General features: G+C 35.0%; 2 protein-coding genes across 3 annotated transcripts; one reads left to right on the forward strand and one right to left on the reverse strand.

Annotated features, from left to right (window-relative positions):
* Positions 1-252: 252 nt before the first annotated feature.
* On the reverse strand, positions 253-4159 carry pthlhb (parathyroid hormone-like hormone b). Its single transcript, XM_052598243.1, has 4 exons — positions 3682-4159; positions 2353-2510; positions 1374-1474; positions 253-1188 (listed from the first exon to the last, which is right to left on the reverse strand). The coding sequence occupies exons 3-4, from the start codon at positions 1460-1462 to the stop codon at positions 822-824; spliced, it is 456 nt and encodes a 151-aa protein (XP_052454203.1). The 5' UTR covers positions 1463-1474; positions 2353-2510; positions 3682-4159; the 3' UTR covers positions 253-821.
* Positions 4160-16986: 12827 nt separating this feature from the next.
* tmpob (thymopoietin b) lies at positions 16987-24030 on the forward strand. Of its 2 annotated transcripts, none has more exons than XM_052598123.1 (6): positions 16987-17619; positions 19089-19206; positions 19327-19503; positions 20746-20849; positions 20945-21051; positions 21930-24030. In XM_052598123.1, the coding sequence occupies exons 1-6, from the start codon at positions 17380-17382 to the stop codon at positions 22279-22281; spliced, it is 1098 nt and encodes a 365-aa protein (XP_052454083.1). In that variant the 5' UTR covers positions 16987-17379; the 3' UTR covers positions 22282-24030. The 2 variants fall into 2 exon arrangements, with proteins under 2 accessions (XP_052454083.1, XP_052454084.1); XM_052598124.1 differs by having other exon boundaries at positions 20948-21051.
* Positions 24031-24749: the final 719 nt, after the last annotated feature.

A 24749-nucleotide genomic window follows, 5' to 3' on the forward strand; every position in this document is an offset into this window, starting at 1 on the left:
GTGTGTGTGTGTATTATATATATTAGTAAAAAATATAAGCAATATTTTCAAAATGATTTAAACAGATTTATCATATACATTACAATTACAAATATATATATATTAGTCTTAACAATTAAAATATAATATAGACATGTAAAGCTATTGCTTTGCATTTATAGAAAAATGATAATACAAAAAAATGCACTTATACGGTGCAAATCATGAGAATAAATTTGGAGTTCTAGTAAAATATATTTTTAGTAGCTTTATTATGTTTTTGAAAATAGCAGAACATTAACTAAAAGTAAAGAAAAGCAGGATAAAAAAAATCTAAATATAAAAATAGCAAAAATCTGAATGTAGACCAGCATAACTATCTAAAGTGCATTCGCAAATCTCGTCAAAATCAGCAGCATTGAGATACATTCAGGGAATAAATATTCCAATCAAATAAATTAAATATTTCATGAAATGTCTTACTGAATGACTACATTTAATACAGGGAACTCTGAATGTAACAAATACACTTAGTCTGTATGTGAAGCGCTTTCTACTCATCAAATGAAGCTCTAGAATAGAGAACTGATTAGAAAGTTTATTTTGAACAAAAAAAAAAAACGTGACTTAGTCACTATTTTTGCATATCCCATGCCACGGTGAAATGGTCTTTTTGAACTTTACATTTTAAAGGTGCATCCACCAATAGCAGTGATGAAGTCTCAGCTCTAACTGTATCAGGCAGCAAATCATCTTGTCACAAAGCCTTCTCTGTTCGTCCAGATTCAGTCGCTGTGCTTCCAATCGAGCCTTCACTCTTATCCAGCCTCTTTTATGGGTCTCTAATTTGCATATGGAAGCCACACCCCCCTGTCTCTCCTCCATCTCCCCAAACTCATCTTCCTCTTCCTCTTGGTCACAGCCTTCAGTGGCTGCTCCTGGTATCTCAGGGTCTTGCTGGTCTCCTGCGGCAGGTCGTCTCTCGTCCCTATAGTCTCCATTTGAAAGCTCAAGGGAAAATTTTTGGAGCTGCCCATGGGTTTGGACCGCGGTGGGGTCTGGACACTTCTCTGGCTCTGACCGGGGGAGTCCCACACCTGAGCCGTGTGCACCTGCTCAAGCAGATCCTGGATAAACGTACGCCTCTTCCGGTCATGCAGGGATCGACCCCTGTCATGCATCATCTGTGCGTGTCCTACTGAGCGCCGCCTGGGGCCAAAAGAGAGAGAATATAGATATTGAACTCATTTGACTAGTAGACATGATAAAGCATGCTTTACTCAATGCTATGTAGCGTCCTGCTTCTTCTGCTGCCAGCAGATGTCAGTCTCAACACAGCTCTGACTTTTAGAGATCTGTCAGAAATCCAGCAGTAAGAGGAGATCAGGACTTACTGTCTGTAGCTGAGAGCATTAGTGGGTCTGGGTTGGACCGGGATCGGGACGGTTAACAGGAACACAGCAAACCCCCAATGCCTCAACATACTGCTGGACAACTGAACACAGGACAAATTCACAAGAGTTATTTCATAGTATCTAGTGCGTGTGTGTGTGTATATATATATATATATACATTTTATATTGCCTATATAATTTATTAATAATATTTTATTACACATATTAGTGAAAAGAGGCATCAAATACAGTTTTATTACACTTTAAATATTTTATTTAAAGTAAAATATAAATAATTTGCATTTAATTATAATATACATAGGCTATACTATATATGTTAATATTTTACTACACATATCAGTCAAATAAATAATTAAAATGCAATATTTATGATGTTTATAATTATAAATATTCGCCTTTAATTTAAATATAATATAATACATATAATATATACTACAGATTTATAGTTTTCATTATAAATGCAGTAGATGTTTAATTTTTATCTAAAAATAAATAATTACTATAAATTTTTATAAGAAGTTTTAAAATAAATTATTATATTCTGCATACACGTATATATATATATATATATATATATATATATATATATATATATATATTAATAACTTACTATGTCAATTGAAAAAAAATATACATATAAAATATACATTTTATAAATAATTACTATATAATTGAAAAAATATTATGGAAAAAATATGATATAATGTTTATCTTACATAGAGAGATAACATGAGATCATATTTAATTAGGTTATATTTTAAATAGAAATGTTACAAATTAATAAATATAACATATTAAAAATTGTAAATATAAGATAATATATTTTTTTTCACCTTCTGTATGCATTTTAATAAAAAGCATTTCATAACATATATTTCCATAAAATGGAAATAGTAATTGAATGATATAATAAGTCATCAACTAACATGAGGTGTAACATTGTTGATAATATACTCACATGTAATGCACTGCTGAGTCGATCAGTTACTGCTGCATGTTACTGCCACCGGCTGGACGCCACATGTGACTACGATCATCAAACAAGAGCATCAGCTGCCGCCTCAGTGAAGCATGTCAGTATGTCCAAACTCCACTGGTCCAGAAGACAAACTCTTCCTAAGAAAGAACGCATAGATAGTGAGAGGAAGAGAGGACCAGAGCGGTGGGCGTTAGATTTATTGCACCAGTGAGTCGTGTAAGTCTCCTCTGCTGTTCACTGCAAACTGGGATGAGAAAACTAGTGTGCACTGCATGCTTGTCTCTCTCTCTCTCTGTGTGTGTGTGTGTCTGCTGCCCACGAGTGCCAAAGTGTATACTAGACTGACAAACCACTCACACACTCCAAGAAATGCACAGGCAGACACCTTCATTGGAAAAAGGCTAGCATGCTGCAGTGTTAATTTTGACACGAAATTTTAATTTAGTTTTAGTCTTAGTCTTTTGACTATAATTCTTTTTAGTTTTAGTCAAGTTTTAGTCATCTGATTTGTTTTAATTTTAGTCTTATTTTAGTCGACTAAAATTGCTTGGTATTTTAGTCGACTAAAATTGCTTGGTATTTTAGTCGACTAAAATAAGACTAAAATCAATAACAGATTTACTAGACAATTTTTTACAGCTGGTATAGGAAACAAACTTAACCAAAATATATAAAACACAAATTCAACTTTATTTCAACACAACTGTGTCTTTATTTCGATTCAAAAGCTTTTATGCAGCAACAAACACTGTCATGATAATGTAAACAATAACTAGCTGCCAATTGACCATCAATAAAAGAAAAATAAAGTTAGGTCCAGGACCTTAAAGTTTACAGCTGAGCTGAACAATAAGTGCATACATTTAAAGTAAATATTTAATAAGTTGGCAGCTAGGTGGATAAAAAAAGTAACAAGATTTTATAAGGTATTCATTGGTCTAGCAATACTGTATGTTTTAAATACTACAATATTGCTAGATTTGTATGTATAATGATAGGATGTGAACATTCATGTTTCACATGACTAATATAGAAATATTTGTGATATTGTCAACAAGTAGAACATTATAAAATATACTAAACATTAGTATTGGCTGTAGCCAAGAAGGTAAAAGTCACTAAGCAACGGTAAAACAGAACAGCGCAACGCAGCATTAATTCATTTATTGAGATCCAAAAAAATAAATAATTTAAAAAAGCAAGAGAAGGATTGCTTTTGGCGTTAAATGACAATCTTTTGTCAGAAGAGGAGTTTTTAATATTGTATGATGTAAATAAGTCTAAAAATATAACATTTATTTACCTAACCTCTCACGTTGTAGCGACTCTGGCAAATCAGCTGTTCTCCCGTAGTAGACCGTTAAATTAGAACGTCACAAAGTAGCAGTTAAATTCGCGCAGGCGCAATAGTTGCCGTTCCACCAGAGGCTGTTGCTTAAAGTCCCTATCACCTCTTCGAATGCCGACTTCCCGGGAGCTGATAAAAACTGAAAACCTTCGCTTCACGTCTCAATAAGTCAGGCTCTGATTGGTTCTCTTCTCTCATGCAGTCTGTTCTGTTTTGCCGGTTCTTTCGCTCATTCATCGCATCTCTCCCGTCTGCTGATTTTATTTTCGTCACAGTCTATTTTCGTCTCGTCCTTTATTCGTTGACGATAATGTCAATCAATTTAGTCATAGTTTTAGTCTCCATCCGTGCCTTCTATTTTAGTTTTCGTTTCGTTTTCGTCAGCAAAAATATATTCGTGACGAAAATAATGACGAAAATATTTAGTCAACGAAATTAACACTGGCATGCTGCTCTCTCTCTTTCTCTCTCTCTCAAAACACTCACGAGGAGCTCAGGTTCAGTGAGTGAGGACTTGAACTTTTGATGAATTTTTCTGTTTTTACTGTGTTTTCTACAACTATTAGGAGCTTGTCCACACACTGGGTCCTTTTAATATATGAAGTAAATGTTGGAAAATACACTTAACAGTACTTTGAACAGTAAAATACACTTAACAGTACTTGAACAGTATTCAGAACTTTGAAAGGTTCTTCACAGCGATGCCATTGAAGAGCCATTTTTTCAGTCATAGTTTCTTTAAAGAATCATAAAAAATTTTTTTTTGACCTTTTTATAATCTAAAGAACCTTGGCTTTTTCACCACAAAGAGCCTTTTTGTGAATGGTAAAGGTTCTTCAGATGTTAAAAGTTCTTTATAGAACCATTTAGACAAAAAGGTTCTTCTATGGCATCGTGAAGCACATTTATTTTAAGAGTGTACTTCTTTTTGGCTTTATTATTTCCTGAAAGTCATTAAAACAGACAAATCATTCTTCTGCCGACCAATTCTTTATTCAAATGATTCTTTTATGTCTCTCTGTGTGTGAGCATAGAAAAAAATGGCTTTTAATTTATGAAGTACATGATGGAAATACTTATTTTTGGTTGAATGTCATCTTAAAAGCCAATAAAACAAAAACATTATTATTTTACCATTCAGTTCTTTTACCAACCAGTTCCTAATTCAAATGGCTCTTCTATCAAAACAATTTTTGTTTCTTTTACATATATAAATACTTCTTAAAAAGTATTCTTCTTCCAACCAATTCATCATTCAAATTGTTCTTCAACCAATCAGTTTTTCATTTAAATAATTGTTCTACCAACCAATTCATATTCTTGTTTCTATTACCAACCAATTAATCATCCAAATGATTCTTCTATCAACCAATTCATCATCCAAATGATTCTTCTATCAACCAATTCAAAATCCAAATGATTCTTCTATCAACCAATTCATCATCCAAATGATTCTTCTATCAACCAATTGAAAATCCAAATGATTCTTCTATCAACCAATTCAAAACCAAATGATTCTTCTATCAACCAATTCATCATCCAAATGATTCTTCTATCAACCAATTCAAAAACCAAATGATTCTTCTATCAACCAATTCAAAACCAAATGATTCTTCTATCAACCAATTCATCATCCAAATGATTCTTCTATCAACCAATTAAAAATCCAAATGATTCTTCTATCAACCAATTCATCATCCAAATGATTCTTCTATCAACCAATTAAAAATCCAAATGATTCTTCTATCAACCAATTCATCATCCAAATGATTCTTCTATCAACCAATTCATCATCCAAATGATTCTTCTATCAACCAATTCATCATCCAAATTATTCTTCTATCAACCAATTCATCATCCAAATTATTCTTCTTTCAACCAATTCATCATTCAAATGTTTCTTCTATCAACCAATTAAAAATCCAAATGATTCTTCTATCAACCAATTCATCATCCAAATGATTCTTCTATCAACCAATTCATCATCCAAATGATTCTTCTATCAAACAATTCATCATCCAAATTATTCTTCTATCAACCAATTCATCATCCAAATTATTCTTCTATCAACCAATTCATCATCCAAATTATTCTTCTTTCAACCAATTCATCATTCAAATGTTTCTTCTATCAACCAATTAAAAATCCAAATGATTCTTCTATCAACCAATTCATCATCCAAATGATTCTTCTATCAACCAATTCCTCATCCAAATGATTCTTCTTTCAACCAATTCATCATTCAAATGATTCTTCTACCAACATATTTTTTTTATTATTCTTTTTCCAACCAATACATCCTCCAAATGATTCTTCTATCAACCAATTCATCATCCAAATGATTCTTCTATCAACCAATTCATCATCCAAATGATTCTTCTATCAACCAATTCATCATCCAAATGATTCTTCTATCAACCAATTCATCATCCAAATTATTCTTCTATCAACCAATTCATCATCCAAATTATTCTTCTTTCAACCAATTCATCATTCAAATGTTTCTTCTATCAACCAATTAAAAATCCAAATGATTCTTCTATCAACCAATTCATCATCCAAATGATTCTTCTATCAACCAATTCATCATCCAAATGATTCTTCTATCAACCAATTCATCATCCAAATGATTCTTCTATCAACCAATTCATCATCCAAATTATTCTTCTTTCAACCAATTCATCATTCAAATGTTTCTTCTATCAACCAATTCATCATCCAAATGATTCTTCTATCAACCAATTAAAAATCCAAATGATTCTTCTATCAACCAATTCATCATCCAAATGATTCTTCTATCAACCAATTCATCATCCAAATTATTCTTCTATCAACCAATTCATCATCCAAATGTTTCTTCTATCAACCAATTAAAAATCCAAATGATTCTTCTATCAACCAATTCATCATCCAAATTATTCTTCTATCAACCAATTCATCATCCAAATTATTCTTCTATCAACCAATTCATCATCCAAATGATTCTTCTATCAACCAATTCATCATCCAAATTATTCTTCTATCAACCAATTCATCATCCAAATGATTCTTCTATCAACCAATTCCTCATCCAAATGATTCTTCTTTCAACCAATTCATCATTCAAATGATTCTTCTACCAACATATTTTTTTTATTATTCTTTTTCCAACCAATACATCCTCCAAATTATTCTTCTATCAACCAATTCATCATCCAAATGATTCTTCTATCAACCAATTCATCATCCAAATGATTCTTCTATCAACCAATTCATCATCCAAATGATTCTTCTATCAACCAATTCATCATCCAAATTATTCTTCTATCAACCAATTCATCATCCAAATTATTCTTCTTTCAACCAATTCATCATTCAAATGTTTCTTCTATCAACCAATTAAAAATCCAAATGATTCTTCTATCAACCAATTCATCATCCAAATGATTCTTCTATCAACCAATTCCTCATCCAAATGATTCTTCTTTCAACCAATTCATCATTCAAATGATTCTTCTACCAACATATTTTTTTATTATTCTTTTTCCAACCAATACATCCTCCAAATTATTCTTCTATCAACCAATTCATCATCCAAATGATTCTTCTCCCAAACAATTCCTCATTCAAATTATTCTTCTCCCAAATAATTCATCATTCAAATGATTTTTCTACGATTCAATTCTTCTTCTTCCAACCGTTTCTTCATCTAAATTATTCTTCTATCAACCAATTCCCAATTAGATGATGAATGATTCTTCTACCAAACGATTCTTAATTTAAATGATTCCTCTACCAAACAATTCCTCAATCAAATGATTCTTCTACCAAAAATATGCTGCATTATGCTGAACATATGTTGAATTGGCCTTTTACTTTGCAAGGAAATTCTATGGGAGAGTTCGGAGGAACATTATAGCTCATAGCAGAGATCATGAGACCCTCCCCTCCCTAAACATGGGTGCAGCTGGGTGAAGAAAGTAAACAGCTTTGGCTGACCACTATCCCAAGGGATGATGACCATAACCTCAGTGAAATCAAGCCTGTGGGTGGGTTTGCTCGCCTCCTAAGCAAATGTAATGGCCAAGGTGGTTTTTGGGGAGCCCACAAAATAGTACCGCTTCATTTAAAGGCCTCAGGGCAAGAGGTTCACAACATAACTAATGCTCATCAACTATAAATTAGCTCTGTGTGACACTAAAATATTCCATATATTTCCATCTTTATGGGGCAGTGCATTATAAAATAAACTGACTTACACTAGTGTTTTAACGTTTGGGGTCGGTAATTTTGTTTTTACTATTAGTCAGCAAGGATGCATTACATTGTTCAAAAGTAACAATAAGGACATTTAAAATGTTACAGAAGAAATATTGGATCGTTTTTTATTAATTTGTAATGAAATAAATGCAGCATTGTTGATCATAAAAGATTTCTTTCATAAGCATTAAAAAACCTTACTAACCATAAACTTTTTGAGCATTAGTGCAAATGTGGGCCACATATAAAATATGTGCAAATGTAGTATGAATGATTATATGAACTGTTTATTTTTGTCCCTTTTAGAGCTTGAGAGAACTGAGAAAAGAGTTTTCTCCTTTGTGTTCCACAGGAAAATAACAGCGTATGAGTTTGAGGGACTGTGACATAAATTATGACAGAATTAGCATTGTTGTCACGTCTGATTTTCTCAACTGGGTTGTTGGTCTGCTGGAGTTTTAGTATTTTGTAATGTGAACATCGCCTCGTATTCATTAGACAAATAACATCTGGTGATAGATGGTACAGATAAAGTTCACAACAAGAGCTTTTTTAATCTCCTAAAAACCATATCGCTGACTAAAAACCTGAATATAGCCAGAAATGGCTCTTGATAAGAAAATCCTAAACCTGAATGATGCTTTTATCTGTGGAAATGTAGCTTTTGGCTTCATGAAACCTTCACGTTCATTCTTTCTTCTCAGTAGCTCTACACTACTTCTGTTTTGTATTTTCTTTCTAGTCAGTGACAGCATCGTCTAGCAATGTTCAAAAGGGCTTGACTCATCCACGCCAATGTCAAAAGCCCTGCGTTTTGTGAGAAACATTGTTTAACCGAGTTTCCTTTCCGCTTCCCGTGTACTCCGGTTTTGTTCTTGTGTTTGTTTTTATCACGTAACCATGTGGGAACACATGACACGATTTCTTCCATTTGACCGAAGGGTTTTAGCAGAAAATTCTGCACAGCAGTGCTCCAGATTTAATCACGAATCCTGCTTCTGAGGAACGTCTGGGATTTTTGCGGTCCTCTCCGTGAAATTGTTAAATGAATAAAACGTGTCATTTAACACCTCGACGGTTCCCCTGTCGAACCACTGGCACTTGACCTTCTCAGCACTTGGACAAACTTTGATATGACACCTGTAGTCAAACGCCACCCCGAGTGAATCGTGGGAGCTCTGGTCCGACCCAACCACCCAGTATGCCATCTGACTGTGAGATTATTAAGACTGATGTCCCCAGCGAGGCCAATATTTTTCAGAACGTCGGCAATTTATCATCCAAACATCCCACAGGTTTGTGTTTTGTTAGGTACTTTTGGATCTAGTCCGGCGGGTTTGATTCGGTGCCAGAGAAAACATGGCCGCCTTGCCAGCAGGCCGTTTAGAGCCCGAGCTGTGAAAGCCTGTCTGAGGGTTCCAGTAAATCCTTCTGCTAGCAGCTAAGAAGTTTGGAAACCGACAGAGCGGCTCCCAAACCCCCAACACGCCTCCCACCGCCGGTCTCCACAAGCAGCGTTTCATTTCAGTCGCTATTGTTTGGGGAACAAACTCGCGTGTCTTTCATTCATTTACGTTCGCGCCGCATCGATAAAGAGAATTCTTCATGAAAAGAGTATTCACTGAAACTCTGTTTAAATATTCAGCACCAGGGGCCACAGAAAGGACACACGTGTGTTCTCAATAAAAACTATCAGTGAAACTTGTCAAAGTCTAACTTGATGTATTCCTAGGCTTAGAAGGCATACAAGAGACCTTTCACTTGAGAAATGCTTTGTATCAGCTAACGGCGTTTAGCATATTTGAACATATATAAGTCCACAGTGCTGACATTCTTCATATTGCTAAGTTAATCTCAATACGTAGTGCATGCAAAGTTTTATGTGAAATTTGTTAAATAAGTTTGATGTGTTGGAAATAGTAAATAATTGTTAAATAACTTTTTTATTATCCCTTAAGGCAGAATAAATGCATACATTAAAAATATGAACAAAACAATTAATTAGATATTTTCTGTGCATTTTATAAAGTTTCCAATTTCCTAAGAACAATACAAAACACTGAAATAGACAAACACATTTCTATTCTTGATGAAATGTATCATTTTGATTAAATGATTACATACTGTAATAAAAAATATACTGTATATAATGTATTATTGTGTGTGTGTGTGTGTGTGTGTGTGTATATATATATATATATATATATATATATATATATAGACATACACACACATATATAGTCACAAGAACACACATAAATACAGAGTATACACAGTGTATATATACACACTCATGTTTTATAGGCCTATAAAAAAAATGATAAATGTATACATATACACATTTTTATACGTTTTACATAAGTCTTATGACTACATATAATAAACTTTTTTTTTTTTATGAAAATGTCGTCATTAATTACTCACCTTCATGTCGTTCCAAACCTGTAAAAACCTTGTTCATCTTCTGAAAACAAATTACGATATTTTTAATGAAATCCAAGAGCTCTCTAACCCTCCATAGACAGCAACACAACTGAAATATTCACAGGCTCAGGAACGTATTAAGGAAATTGTAAAAAAAAAGTCCATGTGACATCAGGGGTTCAACCATAGTTTTTTGTTTGCAAAGAAAACAATAATAATAATTAAATAAAATTAAAAAAATAATTTATTCAAACAATTCTTTTCCCAGAGTTACCGTCTTCCACCATTTTGGAGAGTACCCCAGAACATAATTAACATTGTTTACATTCAACATGCAATAATGTCTGTGCACAAAAGTATATCCCATCTCTTGTCGTAGAAATGTTTGTTAATTCTATGGGTCTGGCTTCCGGTCTCATCTGCGTCCACTCCATATTTTTAGCTGAACAAAACAGTTAGTTCTGCTGCTTGATATTGAAAGTTGGCGTGTCTTCTCATATTATTTAAATGTTTTATCTTAATTAAGAGCATACGGTTTTGAAGGGGAACCCATTTTACCATTAATGAACTGGTAGTCTCACCTATATGCATACTTCTGCGTTGAAGAGGTGCGTTGAAAAGGTGGCTAGGCAAGCAAATTTGACCTATTTGTAAGCTTTTGGCCATATGTGATATTTTCTTCTCAAGGGCCATTCCAAATTCTACATAATAAACAATAAATGCAATTTCAGAGATGAAGGCAAATGCTTTCGTGTTGTCGAGCAGGTGCCATCCCATGTGGTCTGTCAACATTTCAGCGGTCAGCAAACCGCCTACACAAACATGTTTCGATTTTATCTAATCGTCTGGAGGGAAAGCCCTTCCAGTAAACGCTTGGTTTGTTTAGCCCGCCACCATCCAGCCATACATAAAATATACAAATATTTACTGCATAATGGAAGTGAATGGGACGTGTCCTTCTAAAGAGCCACGCATCTCCCTGAACCCCATGCGATGGGGCAGTGTTACATTTAAAAGTGTTGCGTTAGTGCTGGAACAGGAGGAACTGCTGAGGGGCTTCATTGGATTAGGGGGCTCATACATCATGGGTCTTGATGCCCGTTGACCTCAGTCCACTGAGCTGAAGATGTGGGTTGGGGGTTTAGGAGAAGGCACACCGAGGCTGTGTGTGCTGCCACACAGTAAGGCCTTTTGCTGGCGACCGCAGAATTGCAGTGTTTACTTAAAGCTAGTGCATAAGAGAACAGCAGACCACCGGCAATCGCCACCCGCCGGCACTGGGCAAGGGCTACGGCTCATCTTTGTTGAAAATGGCTCAGGATCCTGCTGCTCACACAGGGCCAAGCTAAATTTAGCAACAAACTGAAAAACCCTCCTCATTCTTAAAAAGCTGTTTAAGTTTCCAGAGAGAGAGAGGGTTCAGTGATGGACAGGAATGGTCTGAGAGACGTTTTGTGTCTTGTTGCAGGTGGCGAGCGCTCTGTCATTACTTGTGATTGTGCTTCCTGTGATGTAATTTACCATAAAACACATCAACGCGAGGTTAAACGCAGCACTTTCAATTGAAAATATAATAGCATCTATTTTGCCATTCTTTTGGTTTTGAACAGCGTGTGAATTATCCACCTTATTCTTCAATGCGGAAGTAAGCCTATGGGGGAAACTTCTGTGTCATTAGCTGCTAAATGGAAATAATGAAAAGCATAACAGTAAATGGTAAAACTGTGCTCTACAAACCAGTGTGTTCATAATTAAAGTTATACACTAAAATAATATGGTAAGACACACCAATTTTCAACATCAAGCAGCAAAAAAAACCCTGTTTTGTACAGCTAAAAATAGCTGGACATGGATGAAACCGGAAGCTAGACCCATGGAATTAAAAATTGTCCAGACCCATTTTTACGGCAAGAATAAGGTTTTAAAGGAAATTTCTATTAAATCTAGTAAATGCATTCTATTTTGTAATCTAATGTTTAACGTGACTGAAACACTGTTTAGAAACTCTGTTCTTTATGTGATATGTACATTTAATATTACTTAAAGAAATGTTTTTATGTTCTTTGGAGGCACCCTTAATGCACTTTTAAAAGTAGATTAGCATCTGTGGTTTCATGAAGAACCATAACATCCATGGAACCTTTCCATTCCACAAGAGGTTCTTTATGGCAAAACAAGATTGTTTCGATTTTTAAAATGTTTTTTTGAGAACTGTTCACCGAATAACCACTGTTAATGACCAAAATAACCCTTTTCCACTATAGAGGACCTTGAAAGGTTCCATGGATGTTACAGGTTCTGCATGGAACCATCAATGCCAGTGAAGAAAGATGACTTTTTAGAGTGGAAATGGACCTTAATGTGTAGAAATTGGCTTTCACAAAATAGCGTTATACTAAGCAGCTGCAATATTCAGGATTATTCCTGTAGTAGTTGAGTATTGAAACACCCAGCCAAACTGTGTGAGCCAGATCTGTGCATTGGGACAGTAGGTGGATTTCTCTTCAGGTGCTTGGGTAATTGTGCTTGGCATAAACTGCCGGTTCTTTGTGTCAGGACGTGTAAATAGGATCCTCAAGGTGGGATTCCTGTGCTAACATGGGGAAGTCACAATATACATGGTTATCTGACCAGACGGCCCCCATGGTTTGGTTGGGTGGAAAACGTCCAGCCTGCACACAGTAGGTGGGCGTGGGTGGCGACTTCGCCCTGGTGCCTACTCAAGGCCTCATAAAAACACCTGACAGTTCATATTGCCTTTGAGTACAACCCAGTATTGACACGAGCTGACCTCCGTCAAAGCCAGCCAAACAAAACAGCAAAAATTCACATAATAATTGAACAAATAAATGGAGAACTTGTTTGGCACGCCGTTCATAAAGAGCTAGACTGGCAGACTTCGGGAAATGGAGTCTCACTTTCTCTGTAGTGAGAGTTGACATCAAGGTGTGTGTCCTATAAGCGCAGTTTGGACTGTCAACAGGGGAAATATACTGTACTAGGTTTTTCCAAGCCAGGACAAATCCATTCAGCGCTTGTGAAAAGCTGTCTCTCAATCTAGCACCACACCAAGGGCCTGATTCTAATTAGCCATGAATACAAACCTTTGAGACACTGGTTGGTATACACTGGTCAAGAGGAATGTCCACGTGTATTTAAACACAAAGTGAAACTCTAGATGGCGCAGGCCAATAGTTTCTAACTCAATCTGTTTTAATCAAATCATTACTTGTTTGGTGTTGCTTATTGGATACTTTCATCGCATCAGCAACCAATGAGCTTGCTGCTCAACATTCAAATACTTGATACAAATACAGGAACCCCTCCACCTTCCCCAGCTCCACCTTTACAGATCTGCTACAGGATAATTTCATGTATTCTGTGTGTGTGATGTTGTATCTTATTTGTTATATGTGCAGCAGCAACATTTCGTACATGTTCACAGCAGCATGTCTGTGGATGTATTGACAGTAGCAAGTTTTTGTACCACCAGCAGTGTGGCATATTTATTCTGCAAAGACCAAACACATTAACATTGCCATGTACATTACAATGCTAAACTCCCTAGAGAGAAATGAATGTGAACACAGACGGAGAGACAGTGTTACTACAGCATCAAAACCACTTTATATCTCTACTTTGTTTACTTGCAGTTGATTGTATTGCAACTATGTGTATATAATTGTCATACATGGCTCATATTATGCAAATGGATAGTCCCTCCTCAGCATTGCTGGGTTGGGATGGTTGAGATGCTCAAGCAAACACAGCAATGTTTTGAAAGGCACCACAGAGCTACAGTGTTTACACTTTTTTTGTTGTTGTTGGCAAAATCAACCTACAAATGGCTTACTTATAGTTGTCGCTGCATATTAACATAGAAAAATCACACATTTCAACTTAAAGAAAAGATTAGAACCCAAACTTTTTGAAAGTACCTCTCAAATAATTCATTGAGAAGCCATTTAATGTTAAAATATGGTTATAAACCACAAACCATTTGACAATTTCAGTTTTTACGTATGCTGACAGTGGTTATGTGAAGGACTGGTTAAGCTTCATGTTGAAAAGTACTGCAGTCTCTCAGTGTGTACTTGGACTAGGTGTGTTTAATTGTCTTTTTAAGTGTAGACGCAGCAACTTTTTGGGATTTTACAGCATTCGGATCCTGTTTTTAGCATGCACTTGAACCACTGCCAATGTAAAATCTATAAAGACTATTGCATTCCAATATAATCATATTTTGATCATTGAAACCTTATAACACATTGACTTTAAACAGACATATTAAAAAAATTACAGCCCTCTTGCAGAGGCTGTTACTTCAGCATTCACAATGCATAAGCATTCTCATATTCCATTATTAAACAAAAATGTACAGTAAATATAATTTGAAGATTGTTGGATTTGGAAAACGTACACGCTTGGACAGTTTATACGTTTGAACATGTCATCACCCTGCTACAGTTTACACTGCATTCCTTTTCAAGACCACTTTTATACACCCCGATGTTGATAATTGCTTAGTTTCTCTCAGATCCCTTTCCTGAGGGCACCACTGTTATGCTTTAAAAGACACTTTTATGTGGTGCTTGGCCAGAGGACTGTTTTCTGTATAAATGAAATACAATAAAGACAGAAAGTGTGTTTCTTAAGAGCTCAACATTTTCAAAGTTTCCCTCTCTGCTTTTCACTGGCAGACCTCTCTTGGAAAGCTTTCACTGAAGATTAAGCGTTAAAATCTGTGTGGTTTTGGGCACCGTTGCCATAATTCAGCTATATCCCAGAAACATAAGCGCGGGGCAAAATCACGACAGAGATCCAGGGTGCCCTAAACCACACCGAGCTGGAATCCTGGACGACCAGACAGTGGTCAAAACCAATACCTACATCCACACCCGCACACAAACTCAGGTTCATTACCCGTGTGGAGGCCGTGAATCTGAGATGAGTGGAACGGAGCCCAGATCAGTCCAAGAGACATTTGAACAAAGAATAAAAAAGATTGATTGGAAGATTGGAAACTCTTGGAGGGGCCGCCACATTATAAAGAAGTAATTCCCCCCATAAAGTAAATTTGCTGAATATTAACTCAGCCTCAGGCCATCCAAGATGTAAATGTGTTTGTTTCTTCATCAGATTTGGAGAATTAAAGCATTACATCACTTGCTCACCAATGGATATGAATGGCTGCCATCAGAATGAGAGTTGATAAAACAGCTGATAAAAACATACAAGACATTAACTGATGGACTGGAGTGGTGTGGATTATTGTGATGATTTTATCAGATGTTTGGGCATTTTTATTTTGGGCGAATTATTCCTTTAAGCTTTATTCTTTCAAAGTCTTCCTCATACAGCTCATTGAATGTCACTAAAGATTTAATAAGCCTAAAAAACTGGGTGATTTTATTAGTAACTGATTGCATAATTAAGAGGGGATCAAAAATGAGGGCTTGGGGAAAATAAAAGTAATTTTAGATGCAAAGCAATCTAGTGTACAAAGACACTGTTATTTCTTTAAAATAACATGCAATCCTGATTTAATGTTGACTTGGAGGCTTAACTTAAGCACATCAAAAAATCTATTTGTACATTCTTATTGAAATTATTAGTGGCCTTACATGTGCATTTAATCCGTTTACTTTTCATTGCACTTCTCCATGTGTGTCATACCTCAAGAAGAGATTTTTACCAAATTTGCTACTAAATACAGTCCATTTGGCCTAATGCGTCGGTCCTGCTACAGTAGGTCTAATAAGGCTTCTGCTGCCATCTTTAGGACACTATGCTGTACTTGCTCTATATTGAGTTACTCTTCCACAATCTACAATAGAATAGTTTATTCTTATCATGTGCATTTTTGCCTAACGTTTCAATGTTTTGGTAGCATGTGCTATCAGAATTAGAAATAGATTGATATATTCAAAAAGCATGTACCTTTAAAACACTTACATGTAACCCTGTAAAGCCTGACATGTGAAATAATCAGTGTTGGGGGTTACAATTACAAGTAATGCGAGTTATGTAATCAGACTAATAATTTCGCTTATAAGTCGTGGCCTAGTGGTTAGAGAGTTGAAACTGAAAACGCACGCACGCGCACACACACACTAGGTGGACATTTACAATTATACAAAGTTTTATCGAGGCCTTACAAATTAATTAATCAAATGTGATACTATACTCTTTACAGGGTTAAAGCAGATGATTACAAAAGTCAGTCCTGACTCTTGTGGTAGAGTAATACCATGATTATTAAAAACCATAATTTGATATAATGACCATATTCATCATGCACCATGATATTTACATAGTAATTATAACATACCCCTCCCCCACTTTGCATTGTAGTCTTTTAATAGGAAATACAGTCCCTTTAAATTCCCTACCATTACCTTTTGCTGTTTAACTGAACTCATAAATCATGTTTTCTTTTTTTCCATATAAACCATAGCTTATTGTGAAGAAACCTGCTGTAAATTAAAGTGTTCGTGTTGCAGCCGCAGCTGTCGCCTTCTTTGTTGTGGGCCAGCGTCTGTCACTCTTCCACTTCAACCAATAGGAGAACGCCTTACTTGACCCATTCGACCAATGAGCGTTGAGCTTTGTTCCACAGTGCCAGTTCCTAGGCGGGCGCGCACCGAGCCGTCGAGCGATTTCTACTTTTACCTGCCTTTCGCAAAAACCGTTTTTTTCCGCATTTTTAGCAGCGCCGTTTTGATTTAACCACAAGCTTCGATGTACATTATTCCAAAAAAATATTTTTTTGGATGTAACACATAGCTGTGTTTCTCGTAAAATCCTACGAGAATATTCAAACGGAAGGCGCGAGCCGGTTGTCAATAACGCAAGAGTCGCGCGCTTTCATTTTCACTTTATTCTCCATTAGCTACTTACAAAAAGACACTGCTTCACTTTTAAAAGCGAAAAGGGAATAAGTGTACTTCCGCTTTGTTAGTAAAACCACGTGTTTTGTGTAAAGAAGATCAAGCATGGCGCAATTTCTCGAGGATCCGGCGATGCTCACGAAAGAGAAACTGAAGAGTGAGTTAGTTGCCAATAACGTCCCTCTGCCGAGCGCAGACAGCAAGAAAGACGTGTATGTGCAGCTGTATCTGAAGAACCTGACGGTGCGCAACAAGAAGAACATCTCTGCTCCAGCTCCAGACACTTTCTCCAGCGATGAGGAGATGACAGCGCCGCTGCTGACCAACAGGAGCCGCTCGGGGAAGGTGACAATCACATGCACTGATTCGCTTCTGCAGAATCCTGATATACCTTATAGATATATTGGATAATTTAGGGCCGCACAATTAATCGAATTTCTAATCGCAATTATAATTATGGATGGCACAACTACTTAATCCTTTAAAGTCCACTTATGTTTTTCTTTTTGCATAAAGGATAATTTCTCCCTAAAATGAAAATGTAGTCATTAATCACTCACCCCCATGTTGTTCCAAACACAGTTTAAGGTATTTTGGATGAAAACCTGGAGGCTTGTGACTGTCCCATAGGCTGCTAAATAAATAACAGTGTCAAGGTCCATAAAAGGAATGAAAGCTGTCATCAAAAATCATAAGACTTCTTTAAAAAAAAAAAAAAAAAATATATATATATATATATATATATATATATATATATATATATATATATTTAGTTGTTTTATGCATTTAAATAATTTGAAATTCGAAAAACAGAATTTGGTAACAATAAAAAAAAATATTGTGAGAAAAAAATAAAACATTTTTAGGGCCTTTTCACTTTAAACTGTTATTAAATTGATGTAAAAATGTATTTGTTTCATGTTTTTGATTAATTAGGCTTGCTTTTGGTTTAATGAACTTTAATTTAACTATTAAAAAGGAGTGTAGAAAAATTCAAATTAAAAAAATTGTCAAAATTAAAAAGCGACATTTATGAAGAAATAAAATTGATTTAATTAGAGTGTGCTAATTTCAACATTTACTACTACTGTTATTATTATTACTTTTATTACTACTACTATTATGGTTCAGTACTGCTTTATTTTTTTTTTTAAATAATGCACTATTTTAGTTTTTGTTCAGTATCTCTTTTAAAAACTATCGGTTAATTAATCGTTATCGGCCAGTGTGGTCCAACCTAGCTATTGGTATCAGCAAAATACACTATCGGTCGACCTCTAATATGTAGTACCTATCAAATCTGTGGACACATGAATGGGAAAGTGTCCAAATTTTTTGCTGGTACTGTACTATAATATACACAAGAATATTAGCCTTTTTTAAAATCCCTAATATCAGTATCGGCCACAAAAAACGAATATTGGTCGGGCTCTAATAATTATAATTATCACTTTTTATTTTATTTATTTTACAACAAATGATTCTTAATAGCTTTATCTTTTTCTGCTATTTTACTTATATATATATATATGAAACCTATAATAATTCCTAAAATAATAAAACCTATAATAAGTCCACTAGTCTACCACAATAAAAGACTAAATACTTTCTAAACATTTTAATAATTATTTTGACTTCATTTAAAATAATAGTTAATAATTGTTGTTTATTCTAACTTGAGTAATTTCAAAATAAGCTATTTTACATGTAAACACTTTTACATTTTATACACAGAGAAGAACTTCTGTGATTTACTTAGTAGGTAAATAGTAATAGTGGTTAGAATTTCCTTTCCATAATCCCTTTATTTTCAGAAAGCCATAAGAAAGACAGACAGAGTTCGGCCAGAGGAAAACGACATCTCTGGTCTGACTGATGAAGAGTTGAAGGTTCAGCTTATGAAGTATGGCGTCCATTCAGGACCAATTGTTGGTGAGTATCACAGGTTTTTTTTGTGTGTGTGTGTTTGTGAATATTGACTGCACACTATGAATGTCCTACATCTGTAGATTTGTGAAGGTTTGCATTGTATTGTTTCTGTATGCATCACAGCCTCCACACGTAAGGTGTATGAGAAGAAGCTCCAACATCTCCTGGAGCATCCACCGCTAGAGAGCAGTCTTCCTGAACCCGAGACCACCATCCCAGAGACCCTCACCATCAGAGCGGAAGGAAACCAGAACGGCAACACACATTCAGCCGAAGAGCAGTACAGCGACAAAGAAGAAGGTCAAATCAGTACTGAAACTAGCTTTTTACATTTGCACTTTTAAGCACCACATTTTCCTAAAAACAAGTCGTGTCTGAGGAAAAGTCGCACCGGGTTAGGGAAAAAAAACAAATCAATTAAGTTGAATTTTGCAATTACATTCACATATAATTTATAATATTTGTACAAAAAAATGTAAACATTATGAACACTATGAACAGTCATTATTAACAACATTTAGTCTATTATAATTGCTAAACCTTTAAACAAATCTGTGAAAGTGGAACTGGAATGGCACTGACACATATTTGTTTGCCTTTGCATGCTTGGAAAAAGAAATGCATTATATAGGTCAGTTTAGGATATAAAACAGGATGTTTCAGATGATAAAAATACAGTATATTATCTCATTAATAGTTATTATATTATATGATATAGCATAATTAGTGATGTCAAACGATTAATTGCAATTAATCGCTTCCAAAATAAAAGTTTTAGTTTACATAATATATGTATGTGCACTGTGTATATTTCTTATGTGTATATATAAATACTCATTTCAGAATTTTTTTTAATATATTAAATATATTTATTTATAATATAAATTGTATGAATATAAATATATACATGGAAATATTTTCAAAATATATACTGAATGTTTGTATGTATATGTATATATATATGTATATATATATATATATATATATATATATATATATATATATATATATAATATACACATCACACACATATACAATACAAACAAAAACTTTTTTGAATGTGATTAATCGCGATTAATCGTTTTGAGAGCACTAATCATAATTAATATTTCAACGAGAAGTTTTGTTATTGATTTCTACATTTTAACACAAGAACAGGAATTATTCATATTGAGTCTTTTTGGATTTGCACTTCAAAGTAAATCAGCTCATGCACTTTCAAGTAGATCAACTTCATCGTTTGTTATTAATTTAGTAGTGTTCACTCAGTCAACTGTCGACCTCCTCAAATGTTGCATCTTTTTGAGGAGAGGTTTGTTATTGTTTTACTAAGCTGTCAGACTTTGGATATGATCCGAATCTTCCAGACAAGCCCATTTTCTTCATCAAATGTAAACATTTAATTGTGGCATCGAAGTTGCTTCAGATTAAAAAGAGTTTAGTCTTCCAAGCATGCCACTAGAATTCGAGTAATGACTGAAAGTTTAATATTTACGGTTATATTAGGTTTCTGTTTAATCAATTTTGCTTTTTGATTGGCAGGAGTTGATCCTGTACCAGAGCCGGTTCCCGTTGTGACTAAGCCGGTCCGGAGCAGAGGAAAGACTCCTGTCACCATCAGGACCAGCAGCAGACAGCGCACTAAAGTAATGAACAAAGTGAACGTGCATATTAAAAAGATCATAGTAGAGCTCAGTCTCATCTGCTGTGCTCTGTAATAGTTGATGTATCTTCTATTCAGCAGCAGGTGGAGGAGACGGCAGCAGACACTGAGGAAACATCTGTGGATGGAGGAGATATTTTAAAGGAAATGTTCCCCAATGAACCTGCCACACCAACCGGAATGACGTTAGTGTGATCATGCTCTTTGCATTATTACAAATATGACCTGTCACACATTTGCTGAATGGAATCAAATACTTAATTCTTACTACTTCTTGGGTGCTGATTCAAAAATAGAGCCCCTTTTGTTTTAGATCATCACATTTAGTCTGAAAATATGATGCATTTCATTGCATCTTTGCTTTCGACAACCATTCGTAAGGTGAAAATGTCCTGTGTTCTCCCTTAAGCAGCAGATGACAACTATCTCTTTTTACACACATTAATTTATTTTAGGTCTAATCCTATGTCCTATTTTTATACTCCTTTGCAGACTGTAAGTTAATTAATGTTTATTACTATTATTAATCTTATATATCAAATAAGTGGCAAGAAAACTGGGATACATGTACAAATAATAAATTACATGATATACATCCAGAAATTTCAAACGAATCACTTTTAAAACTATATTTGATCAAGTGGTATTTACCAAATGTCGATTAGGTCATACAAGACAGACTCGTGCATTTTTGCTTAAAGATGAAGATCCTACACAGTGCATGTTCTGCAAGGTTCCCCTTTCTGTTAAACATATTTTATTGTACCGTCCTGCTATTAATGTATGCAGAAAACTCTTTCATGAAGCTATTCAGTTCTCTAATATAATTTAGCCACACAAAAAATATAATATAACTTGTGCTTGTTTGTTTGCTGGTTTATATTGTATTTGTTATAATTGTATTTTTTAAATAGTTTTTGCTCTGAAAATATATGCTGACATGGCATTAAATAAAAATATGCTACAATTGAACTCACCTTCATAAAACAAGTTAATATTAGGTATTTTTGCAAGTTGCGGGGCTGTTATCAGTTCTTTAATTCAGCTGTGTGTATCTGAGCAGGGTCACATGTCGGAGGCCGATCCACGGTGCAGCTGGCCGTCCGGTGAAGCCCCTGAGCCTCTGGTCCGAGGAGTCCCTCCAGCAGCAGAACACTTACACAGTGACCAAATCCTCCGTCACAGATGTTCGCAGTGCAACACCGGCCGCCCGTCCCAGACCCCGTCGCTGGTTGGCTTTCTGGTTGAAGCTTCTGGTGTTCATCACACTGGCTGCGTCTCTGTATTACGCTTTCCAATTCATCACCACCGATCAGATCAACGCCTGCCAGCTCTATGTCCAGGACAATGTCATCACGCCTGTTCTCAAGTACATCAGCTGGGAAAGCCCAGCCGAGGGCGGCGACGGCAAATGAGCGGCCCGGTCTGTCAACCAGCTTCAGCATGCATCTACTGTTAGACTGATTTTCTAGTGCTTCACGGAGCGACACGTCGGCAGGGTTCGGGGAGGGAGGGATTCTGGTTATTGCAGTTTGACCTAGCAGTCACATCTTAATAGACTCGTGTTTCAAGTAGTCTTTAAATATGTGTGCATCATGTGTTTTCATCTTGCTTTCATCTCGCTTTACGGTTTTTTAGCATTCGAGACGACGTAGAGAAATGTAGTAGTGAGTGACTGGCTAATAGTGAATCATTCTCTGCTCAGTGGCATCACAACGAGAGGTTACATGCCAAGACATGGCCAATACAAGCACAGTTTGGGTTCACACACATCGGGGCTAGAAGGAAAAGCCTGAGGTGGAATGTTTGCGAAAATGGGTTATTTGATGGTTGAGACATTTTCCTGAATAATCATGAAGTTTTTATTTTTAGCATAATAGGGTGAATCTCGCTGAAAATATGTGGATCATATATATATATATATATATATATATATATATATATATATATATACATATATATATATATAAAATTCATAACACACAAATTTAATTCTCATTATCATAATGTGAAAAATCTCATTTTGATTAACGTAATACAATAAAAACAATCTAATTACCATAATGCAAATAAATAAAAATCATTACGATACTTAAAAAAAATGCATTTTCATTACTGTAATAGGAAAAAAAATCACTGTTATGCAAAAAATTATAGCAATCTGATATTTTTTTTTTGCTTTTAATAAGATCAGGGAAGCCACTGTATACACTTAATTTACATGTAAATAATATAATGTTATTTGCATTTCGGTAATGAGAATTAAGTGCCAAGTTGAAAGTATTTAAAAGAATCAACAAGTAATATTAATGATTTTGTGGTGAAATATTACTTTTTCTTGACAGTTTTCGTGATAATTCACCGAGTAGCATTTGGTTTTTAATGATTTTGTTTCATTGAATTTTTCAAACTACTGAACTCCGACCTCAGATAATGCTTGGTTTTAGGTCTACACATATTGATCAGTATTGATTTTTTTTTCATCCAGAGCTTGAAGGAAAATGTGAGCTCATGAAAGTCTCATGTAGCAATTAACACTTCACTTCTGGTGAGAAGTAGTCTGTTGTTTTACTTTCAAGTAGATTGTGGCGGCTTGTTAAATGTGTTTGTGATGTTTTCATATTGTGTTGTGTGGCATTACAGGCGATATTTTAAACCCGTGATGAGAACAGTTACCTGTTGTTGACTGTAATCAGACCGTCTGTTATTGCTAAAACACTGGCATACATCTGACTAAACTATGATTTCATTTCTGTGCTGTGATTTTTTTTTGGGGGAAAAAAACTTATTTACTCAGTATATCTTCATTACATTTAGAAAATACATTTGTGATGGACAAATTCATTTGAAGGGGTTTCTTTTTATTTTTTGCTACTCCGTTTAATTACTTTTTAACCGCAATATTTTTCTAACGTCTTCTCTGAAATTAAAAACATTTTTTAAAAAGCAGTGAGTTACTTCAAATGTAGATATACCGAATCCACTAAGCACTAAATAACATCTTAGTTTTGTCCTGCTGTCAAAGGCAGTGAGAGGTATAAAGTCCCGTTTGCACTTTGTATTTAGGCAGCTAACTGTGGAAAACTGGTCAAACAGAATGAATTATTTATCCTTGATTCATTACAATTCTTGTGTGAAATAAAAGAAGACCTTTTTAAATCCCAGAGGTGACCCTTCCTTGCGGTTTATTTACAGCAAGGTCAGTTTAGTGACGTGTACACACACACACACACACATTCCAGCATATTTTATTTTAGAAATGTTTCCTGTCATTTTTACTCTGAGGTTTGACCTTCAGACACACCATTGGACATTTGAGCAAGCAAACCATATAATCAGTCCTGTTCAGATATACATATACACAGCATATTTAGCAATAATTAACTGCTGTACAATATTAATGCAGGTAAATATGGTTTAATCACACGATAAAGACAGCAGACGGTGACTTTGGGTTGCGTGGAATATATTGCGTAATGCGCTCCGGAATAGCCCCGCCTCTTATTTTTGTCTTGACCGATCAAGCGAGTTCTACTATGGCGAAGGCTTTGCTCATGAATATTAATTACGTAATGCGACGTTACCTAGTTAGACGGGCTGATTGGCTGAGATGCAACGTCTTACCTGATCTGAAATTGTTGGTCTTTTATCACATAAATATTAATAAGTATATATTAAGTTATACTTAATAGTATTACAGGATCAAGTTTTTTTTTATTTTTGCAGAACCCCGTATTTTGGTTTAAAATACTTCATTTGGTTTGGCAGACAATTTAATTTTATGTATGTGAAAAAAATATGGGTCTTCATACATGGTAAAGTTTCAGATAACTTTGTGAAGTCCAATATTAAATTGTTTTGCATTTTTGGAGCCTATGGTGTG

The sequence above is a fragment of the Carassius gibelio genome, chromosome B25 (assembly GCF_023724105.1).
Source record: "Carassius gibelio isolate Cgi1373 ecotype wild population from Czech Republic chromosome B25, carGib1.2-hapl.c, whole genome shotgun sequence".
Lineage (NCBI taxonomy): Eukaryota > Metazoa > Chordata > Actinopteri > Cypriniformes > Cyprinidae > Carassius > Carassius gibelio.

Coding starts and splice junctions, on each gene's coding strand:
- pthlhb (XM_052598243.1), bottom strand. CDS start 1,462: ATGTTGAGGCATTGGGGGTTTGCTGTGTTCCTGTTAACCGTCCCGATC. Junction 1,189..1,373: donor AATGCTCTCAGCTACAGACA/GTAAGTCCTGAT, acceptor TTTTGGCCCCAG/GCGGCGCTCAGTAGGACACG.
- tmpob (XM_052598123.1), top strand. CDS start 17,380: ATGGCGCAATTTCTCGAGGATCCGGCGATGCTCACGAAAGAGAAACTG. Junction 17,620..19,088: donor ACAGGAGCCGCTCGGGGAAG/GTGACAATCACA, acceptor CTTTATTTTCAG/AAAGCCATAAGAAAGACAGA. Junction 19,504..20,745: donor GTACAGCGACAAAGAAGAAG/GTCAAATCAGTA, acceptor TTTGATTGGCAG/GAGTTGATCCTGTACCAGAG.